General features: G+C 38.6%; 1 protein-coding gene across 1 annotated transcript in view; it reads left to right on the top strand.

The window, feature by feature from the left end:
* Nucleotides 1–302: 302 nt before the first annotated feature.
* LOC137997856 (uncharacterized) overlaps nucleotides 303–10000 on the top strand; it is a 15860-nt gene continuing 6162 nt past the window's right edge. The window contains exons 1-3 of the mRNA XM_068844155.1: nucleotides 303–459; nucleotides 7891–8258; nucleotides 9167–9214. Of these exons, the coding sequence (XP_068700256.1) occupies nucleotides 7904–8258; nucleotides 9167–9214 (403 nt within the window). The 5' untranslated portion in view covers nucleotides 303–459; nucleotides 7891–7903. The remainder of the gene's footprint in view (nucleotides 460–7890; nucleotides 8259–9166; nucleotides 9215–10000) is intronic.

A 10000-nucleotide genomic window follows, 5' to 3' on the forward strand; every position in this document is an offset into this window, starting at 1 on the left:
GTTTATCTATTACTAATACAACTAACAATGTTCATTTATTTATTACTAATACCCGTCAAGATACGCAGGTTACGTAAACTCTATGTTTTTCAAGTAAATAAAGTCTCGTCTTGTCTTGTCTTATCAGCGGTACCAGTGTCTTCCACGCCCAAATATCGCTGTGGGATTTGGAACTTTACCGACAGAAAAAAAATTAACTAAAAGAAAGAATACTAAATTCGAACACCCGCCTTGACTTACATGTATCTACATGTGGTAGTCATGCGTTCAACCTCTCTGTTGGTCCAATCGTAATACAACTTTAAAGCAAACAGCGTGTCAGCCACTTGCACAAATTATCTCAGATGCTGTAAGAATAACAAATTAAGATTAATATATACTTTGAAAGAATCTCGTTTTCCATACCAACGCTAAACGACTTGGACCAGAGATATCGGAGGCACCCAGCGAATTGTAAAGGTTAGCAGACTAAAACGAGACAATGTTGCGATTGATCACTACCTTTTAATTTAAATAGGTACATTTTAGGAGTCTTAGACGTCTTCACTTTTTATTCTTAATTCTGTTTACTATATATAGCAGTAATGAGGTGATTAGAGAAATGCGTTCGACCAAAAGGGGAAAAGTACCTTTTAAGGGTTAAAATTTAAAATTTTAAAGTTATCTCAGTACCTTCCAGGTTATAAGCCGGATAAATATGAGGAGGCAGTTTTGTTAAATTGGTACCTTTTGGGATGAAAGTGAATTTGAGCCAGACCCACAAAGGGATATTTATATTAATTTTCGGCCAGGATGTGACCACTGTCAATTTTATATTTGCGTCCTCCCTTTCAGTCGCTGGCTAAAAAGAGGTCTTTTGAAATTTTGCGAAAATAAAGATGCAAAAAATGGGATAATTATAAGGGAGGCAATGATTCGCATGCAGTGATAACAGAAACTTGGTTATTTTAGTTTTTTTCATGATGCTATTCCCTGCGATGGACTAACATCCCATCCATGCCTGGTCGCTTAATGCTACAGAAACCAGGATAAGGTCCGGGTTGATGGGCCACTTGGCTCGTATGCAGACTTTTTACCTACCTTATTGTTAACTAGATGCTCCATAAAGCGTACACTGGGTTGCCTGTGGTACTTGTTACACAAAAACAGAAGGCACTGAATTGGGTGGTATTGAACTGCAGGGTTCCAGTTAATTTTTTCAAGAGAGGGGTCATGAAGACCATTTGAGGGTCACCCACATGTTGCGCCAGCAGAGGCCCTTTGGCTCACACGTTCACACCTTTAATTATTTTGTAATGTCTTGTCCCATTTTGAGGTCGTTTAGTTTCTTAAGCTTTGGTAATAAATTCAGTTTAAAGATAACAAAACACGCTCTTGAGTAAGATTCACTCGTTTCTTCTTTAAATAAATAGTCTGCAAAAAACTAACTGCAAATTGCTCTGACGGACGTTTTCCAGGATGTCTTGCAGTTGCACTAAGCCAATGTTTATTGCACACACTAAGAAAGGACTGAAGATGTTGTTTCCGCTTCATGAATTCCTCTTCTTGTTAGTCTAATCCGCCGGGATGCCACCAAAAAGTACCGTAAAAGCCAGGAGTTAACAGAAATTGACAAGCCAAAAGACAGATGAAGGAAAATAACAACTTAGTTTACATATATAGCTCTGAATCGAATTCTCATCGAAAGATTTATGATAATTTATCGTAAAAACACGAAGATTTCTGCAGTCTCTGACTTTTATGATATTTTGTCAAAAGGAAGAAATTGATCACGTGCTAGGCAACCATAACTACGGGAAAGAATGTTTATCGTTCGTCGTTTTCAGAGTAAAACAACGTCTTTGGTTTTTAATTTTGTTTTAATATTTAACTGAATATTTACATTTCACCTGTCCGGTCAGGAAGCCTTCTTGTCGGGTTCCTGAGAACGTATCTATTTTGCCTTCAGGGTGAACTATTTACAAAATCGCCAGGTTGAGCGGCCATGTAATTGAAAATCTGAACATCCATGAGATACAAAAACAGACTTGCGAATTATATTATCGCAAATCACAATGCTGACAAGCGCAAAAGCAGAAGAAATGGTTAATAAATATGAAGTTTGTTACTATCTGAATGTTTTTGGGTTAGCATCCTATTTCACAACACTCAATTACTCACACTCATTGTTATTAAGATATGGGAAAATTGATCGAGTGCCCTTGAGGAGGAGGAAAGTGTAATCGATTCCCGATCCAAACCCGAATTTTCAGCAAAGACAGGGTAGGGAGGGTGGGCCGTTCCGCCTTCCCCCTTGGCGGTGATCAGAGCCTGGGCGGAGAGTGAGTGTTCAACGGCATTTATTATTGCTTCTTGGGATCCAGGGTCCTGTGCACCTGCATACCCTTGTGTACGAGATTTGTTATTTTAATGTTTTGGCTTCAAGCTTCGATTTTGAGTATTGTGAATAGAGTAAAGAGATATAGTGTCACGCAAATGATGTAATTTCATGACACTCAAAAGCGTGAGTTTCATGTAAACAATCTTCGCACTAGCAAGTCGTAGCAATAAATTGGATTAACCAGGAAGTTAAAGAAATATTGTTGGCTTCCCAAATAAATTTCATCTTACACTACAATGACAAAATCATTTGTCAGAGAAATAAAATTCCTGTCTCCTCGGGTATCACATTTCAACGCACGTATGCAAATTTGTTAACTCATTTTCACCTCGTCCCGATTCCCGCGAATTTTTTCTTCTTTCAAATATAAAGAAAACTATTATTTCTCGTCAAGCGTTGCATCTTTTATGTTCAAATAACCGCTTAAAATAGAGATTTTTTAGCGATCTGTCCGTAGATATTTTTTCATAATTTCATATTCTCTGCCAAAATTTGCACAACAATCAAATCACAAAAATAGCAACGCACGCAACAAATTTAGTCGCATTTACCTCTTCGTCGAATTCGCATGGTTAACACAGATATTTTTAGTTATTGTGAAAATCTTTCTCTATTGGTTAGCAATCATCCTTTCAAATTTTTGAGAAGGAGACCGGTCCGCGAATATTTTACGAATTTTTTTTCAATGGGATGTCAAAAGGTCAAGTGGATGTTATTCATCATAGGGCAAGTTCGGGCGATCAAGTTTCGTGTGTGACCCGTTATAAATATTTTTTCACAAAATGTGCCCGAATCGTCAGCTATCACCACAGAAGACAAGAACATCATTCCAAAAGCTTATTCTACGCAAAAAGTAGGTTCTGGAGGTAATTTTGAGAGTGGAAATCAAGTTTACGGCAGACCCGGAATAACAAATTCACGAGGCCGCGTTACCTCATTTTGACCCGAAAATGCTTTACTATTGCCATATAAACTATCCAGTTAAGCTGTCATATTACACAACATGATGAATTCATAAAGGCCACCTTTTCCAGCGAAATATTTTTTTGAAACAAACAACATATTTGCTATTAGAGGCAAAAACACCTTCCAATTTCATTACGTGGGTGAAGACAAGAAACTCAATCGTGTCAAATTACCATACGCAATTACAACAAAACAAGCTGCCAACACGCTCCGTGTCAAAAACGCAACTAAACAAATTTCCCACCAGTGTTCAGCACGAAACCCTTTACTTGAATTATCAAGCAAAAAATGGGCAACAAGCTTTCTTTCAAATAATTTTTGACTAACAAGAATTAGTGAAATTTCCAATTGTTACAGGAAGACTGTGCAGAATTGAGCACAAATATGAATAAGCCAGGCAACAGGTGTTCAATTCCAGCGAATGTCGTTGTTAAACCCAAAAGGTACTAGAGAATTTTCCATTTGATTTCAGTGTTGTACAAAACACCACACTTGTACAATATTAGAACTACAGCTCACTTTGATTACGGCTCGACGGGCGACAGATTATTGTCGAAGTCCATTACTCGTCGCTTTTAAGATTCCAGATATTTATTTTTCACCGCCTGTCTTGTTTATCCAATTTACGTTCCATTCTTTAGCTCCATAAGAGTACATTTTGTTTAAAGATCCTCCAAAACGCCATTTCCATTTCAATCTTCAACGCCATTGCAGGTTAATAAAATATTCTACCGTGTCAAACAAGAGAAATCTACGCCTTTCTACTACAACCTGAAACCCATCAAGATACACGCAGAAGACTCTACACACAAAGAGACCACTTAGCAGGGGAGGGACAGGAAAGACTTTTCATGACACGGAAAAGAAATGAAACGCAGATTCCGACTGGGTCTGGCAACCCAGTAACAAGTCTTCAAACTATAACTTTTATTGGAATGTGTCGAAGTCACAAATCATGATGAAATGGTGCAATAACTGACGAGCTATAAAACAACAAATTCATTTTGTGACACAATGGCCGCTGAGCAAATTCGCAAAACAACTCGGTACAATTATTTTGCGGCACAATGGCCGCGGAGCTAAACTTCTCAATACATTTATTTGGTGACAACAAGCCATGGTCATGTTACTCAATGTCTGTTGGGAACACTGACTGCCCAGTTCGTGTTTTCTTTTGATTCACCAAGTACAGCATCGAAAGCAAGAAGATTATTGACAACAAAACGTCAATTTGTTGTTTGATATCAGCATACACCAGTAAACTCATACGCCTCTTTAAGACTTAAACAACATTACGACTTACTTCAGTGAAAGGACAGACAGGAATTTCACTTTCCAAGAACATTGAAAAGGTAGCTAGAACTTTGAAAACACACAGAAATGTACAGCCCGATTTCTCGTTGGCGTGACAGACAAATTTCAACGTGAGTACGTACCTTAAATCAAGGTTGGTATTATGAAAACGAAACCCCAGCCCCTGCAAAAATGTTTGGGTCGGCTACAATCCTGGCCAAAAAGTTACGGGACAGAACACAAAATGGCCGACGCACTGTACATTTTTCTTTTACACATCTATAAGCAGTCTCCATAACCTTATTGGAGCTCTCATCGTCATTTTCAGAAACCCCCCCCTCCCCCTCGCAATGTTGATAGCTGCTGGGATCCTTCGAACTGTACATAAACACAGCAGCGTAACAACATTGCGAGGGGGAGGGGGGACAGAGAAAGACTTTGAGATATATGTAGGAAATTGTCCCATTATTTTTGGCCAGGATTGTAGATTTGCTTGCTACGCAGCACACCCAGCATTTACACATCACACCAACACAAAATTAGGATGCGTTCTCCATTCACTCGAACGCAATAGGCCATTTCCGAATTATATTTAGCTTTTTTCTCAAAGCGAGTCGAGCCCATCCTTTCATATGAAAATAGGATTTTATGCACATGCAAATTATACTCATTTTGACATGAATGGTTGTGCACCAGGTCTCACTTTGATAGGCGCTTAAGGCAACTCGGGAAATGGGCTATTACTGTGGTATATCTGATTAACAGCCACATGTTTTTGTAATCTTAATCTGAAATCCATATATGCCTCACCAGTCTGAACTAGACAACCTAAAAATGTGGCTTCATTTTTTAAGTTTAAAGGTATCTCACATTCAACAAAAAAAAATTTGCGTATTATTCGTATTGAAACTAAAATGGCCCAAGTCAAAGAATTTTTATGAGACTGTCTTTCCTTATTAATACCTGTAATTAAAGAAAACTGAGCAGTTTTTGATAAAATCCTCCCTTAAAAGGGTAAACATTAACACCAAAATAAATTTCGCAGCTGATGCACGTGAACTATTTATTTCCTTAGCTTATATAGAATGTATGAGCCCGTTGCACCGATGTAATTGCTAATTGTTTGTTGTTTCAAGATATTATTTTCTCATTCTCGAATTATGGATTTTAGCTTTCTGATTGGTTCACTGAATTTAGGTAACTAACCATTGTACTGTGTTTGATTTTACAAGTACTGCATGAGAGATTCATGTATTTGAACTCCGAAGAAAAATATGAAAACATGATTGATCATCGCAGTTATACACGTCACACAACTGAAAAAAATTCAGGCTTGAACGGCATATCTGTGATACCTATGCATTGCATGCTTGACCAACTGAGTTATCAAGCCAACTAAGAGCCGATCACGGTGCCATTGTTTGTTGGAATGCGGGAAAGGTCTATTGCATTTCTAAAAAAATATTAACCATGGAAAGATGTCAACGACATGACATATTACGGGCACTTTGAATTAAAAAAGGAGTATATTTCGACATTATTTCTCGATACAGTAAACACCCGCATATAAGAACACTGATCTCAGGTTACAGGATGATCGTATTCTTATTTAAGGGGTGCTTAGTAAGAAATCAGCCTGGAAGTCTTCTTAAAATGTTCTTACAATTGGTTTCACAAATACTTCAAATTGTACATAACTATAGGTTTAATTGACGTACAAGCGTTTTGAAAATATATCTCAAAGTTTGCAATGGTCTTGAACACCATAATTACTTTGATCACTCACTGTACTGTACTTCTCCTTAGTCTAATGCCCTTTCCCTTTATATTAAGAACATGTTTTATTTGTCAGGCTGAATTTGCTCTTATTTATATGGTGCTTTATTGGCCAAATTTCAGCCGGATGTTCTCAGTCCACTTGTTCTTATATGCAGGTGTTTACTGTATTTGTTTCTTTACTCAATTACGAATGCCTATAGTTAGTATAGTGTGATCGTCCAGGTGAGGGTAGTTCTGGAAACAACTGTTGTTGGTGACTGACGTTTCGGCAACCTGAACGGAAGTCATCTTCAGAGTCAAGTGAATAGTGTTTGTCAGTCGATGATGTTATAAGTCTGGTCCGTTGAAATTTAGCCATGATGGTATTAGCTGAAAGACTTGTCTAAAGTTTGTCTTCAGTCATTGGTCGGTTTCGATCCGTCTATTGTTAGTCAAATTAGTCGGTTTGAGGTTCGTGTATAGTTAGTCACATTAGGTCGGTCTATTAGAAGTCCGTTTGTCGGTTTCGTTTACGTCGTGGGAAAGTCATTTGTAAGGTGCCGGTGGTTGTTGACATCTTTTAAGAGGCGTTTGTTCTAAGTTAGTGTAACAGCTTTCCAGAGTCAGTGGTTGAAAATATTTCGTACTGTAGATTAAGCATTGAGCAGTGTCCCAGTCAACGTTGTGGTTTGTCAGTTGATGATGTACAGCAATGTGATTGTTGGCATCACCATTTATCTTGGTTCGTTTGTGGTCATTCAGTCTCGTGTTAAGGTTTCTGCTTGTCTCATCAATGTAGGAAGCCTGGCAGTCGGAGCATTTGATCTTGTAAACTGCTCCCTCTCTGTTGTTGGGTTCGTCCCTGTCTTTGACGTTGTTCAGCAAGTGTTGTAACGTAGTTGTAGGCTTGTGGGCTACACTGATGTTGCAGGGCCCGTGAGATGGTCTCAGAAGTGCCCTTAACGTAAGGTGTAATCACTGTGGTAACAGGTGTCGGGTTCCTGTTCGTTGCGTCAGCTTCGGTAGGTCGGTAAATGTTTCGTCTAATAAAGTCAGTGTTGTAGTTGTTCTTGTGAAAAACACGTTAAAGCTATTCGTTTTCGTCATGCAAACTGTCCAGTGTGTCACAAACTAGTTGTAAACCAATCACTTTCAACGGACCAGACTAATATTGGTCATAATAACGAAGTGACCGCAAGGCTAACCTGCGACCAGGCGTTTGATTTTGGAGAAGGAAATGAGATACATATATGTAGGGAGGGAGGGTATGATCGCAGGTTACCGTAAGGTGAGCTTTCACTGTAATTAAATGCCAGTCATGCGGGAAAACAGTCAACCAAATTTTGGAGCATTCATCCATTACCCGTTTAGCGTTTAACCGCCATTAGAACCTTCAACTTAAACGGGATGCGTTATAATCCTTTCGTGGTCTGGTAACTGCACTGAGCATGAGCCTTGTGTACCCATGAGCTACCTATTTTTTCTCTTTACAGTGAAGCTGAAGCTATGTGTCTGATCACTTTTCTCATCACTCTTGGTGTTACCGTTGTCACCCATGCTACCAAGGATGTAGGCACAGCCAAAGGTCTTAGATTTCTAGGTGTCGGCTACAATATTCTGACAGGAAATCCTGACGGCGGCCAAGTGTCAGTCGGTGGTGTCGACCCAGGTCTGCTCTCCGTGAGAAAGATATTCAAACTAACATGGGATACAAATAAAACTTCCGTTGGTGGACTGTACAGGGTACCAGACCAGGTTGTCTTTGTTCATCGCTCATCCTGCGTCGAAACTACCACAAACGAAGTATTTTCCGGGACCAAGTCATATCAAGATAAACTCAAGGTTGATGTAGCAGCCAGCGGTGAGCTAGGACGTTTTATAATTTAAAACGATTGGTCTTCAAGTATACAAATAGAGTTGACTATAAATTCCATTTCCATGGCAACTCACTTCTTTCCAGTCCACTCAGACCTGTTTTCAATATATTAATGATTTTGATCTCGGAGAAATTGAACCAAGCCAAGAACTCGACCTAACATATTTATACGCTTGCTGGATTGTACAGATGAGGCACCATTGGCAAATACATACTAAACTGATCTGAACTGGAACGCCAAAGATGACCAAAAAGCCTTAATCGTCGGGGAGCTCTGGAGCCTAGTATGTTGCCATGGTAACAAAATTGTCAAGCTCATATTGTGCAACACATCTAGCAGTTAATCAAACACTCTTCTGATAAAAATCGGTTTAGATATATATTTTTCTTCACAATTGATCAAAATTTGGCTGAGTTTATGACGTTATAACTTCGCTTATTTGCATATTTTGAAGACTTGAATGTATCTTGAACAAAAAGACATCTTTGAAATGAAGTAAAGAGCATTTTTTTTTCACATACAGACATTTTTTAATGTTTTACAATGGCTTCGATAGGACAGCACTTTAATCCTCTGAGAAGAAGGCGTGGTGGATTCAAACATTTCCGATCTTTTTTGGAATTATGAAATAAATATCTACCCTGTGAAGATTAAAGATTTCATGAGCTTTTCATTCATAAATTGCAGAAATTCTGATGTGCCAGTTGTGACATGCGGGTTTAGTCCAAATAGTTTTACTTCATGCCAAATACTTGTGATGTTTTTTTCTTTAAGAGAAAGCTTCGGGCTTCGTTAGATGGGAGGAAGGATTCCTCCACAAGCCTCGATGGAGATTTGAATTTAAACAAAGCATAAAATATTTATTGTTTTTATCATTATTAATTTTGCATAGCTGGTTACGACGCAGGATTATGGAGTGTTGCCTTCAGTCTCAGTGCAAGTAAGAACTTATATCAATTTGTCTGACTCTTATCAAACTTCATCAAAACAGTTATCGAACACAAGTTCCATAACAAGTAAGCCTTAAAGGTACTTAAAGTAGGTCATTCACCATAGTGACTTTTAACATCTTCCATTTTAGTTACTAAAACAATGTAACTTTAGTAAAACCGTAGTTTAAAGAAACTAACTTTCTCGCAATGGCAGCTATCAGCCAAAAATATAGTATTTTGTCGGGGGCCTAGGACCTGATAGTTTTCCGTCGAGATTTTGAGTCTTAAAGGAGAACTGAAGGCTGTGTCTTATTATTATCGAAATATAACGTCCTTTACCTAAACAAACAGGAAAAATCCTTTTTCATCTTGAAAGGCCTTGAATTTGCCCAAAATCTTTGGTTGTTTTTCCAATTTGAACGCCCGCCATTTTGTTTGCTTTTCCTTCCGGTTACTTCCAAAAAAGGAATGTCAGCCGCCATGTTGTGACGTCATTGCGCACAAGCAAGCAGCTGGTTTTCACTGAAATCTTCTGTTATCGTTAAGTCTCAACATAGTACTCCGCTTTCTTCGTCGTTAATACACGTAAGTTTATGGCAGAACTTGAACCATATTCTTTCGATCCAATGCGAGAAAGGTCAGGATCGGAGGAAGAGGAAGCAACCGAAAGGGAAGACTCAAGATGGGGAAATACGACTTGGTGCAGCTGTGATTTTTGCTTGAACTGGGAGGCCGGGACAGCAAGAAAAGGAATGCATCTGCTGCCGCGAGATAGAGGAGCTATGAACAAATCT

Source organism: Montipora foliosa, chromosome 3 (genome assembly GCF_036669935.1).
Source record: "Montipora foliosa isolate CH-2021 chromosome 3, ASM3666993v2, whole genome shotgun sequence".
Classification (NCBI taxonomy): Eukaryota; Metazoa; Cnidaria; class Anthozoa; order Scleractinia; family Acroporidae; genus Montipora; species Montipora foliosa.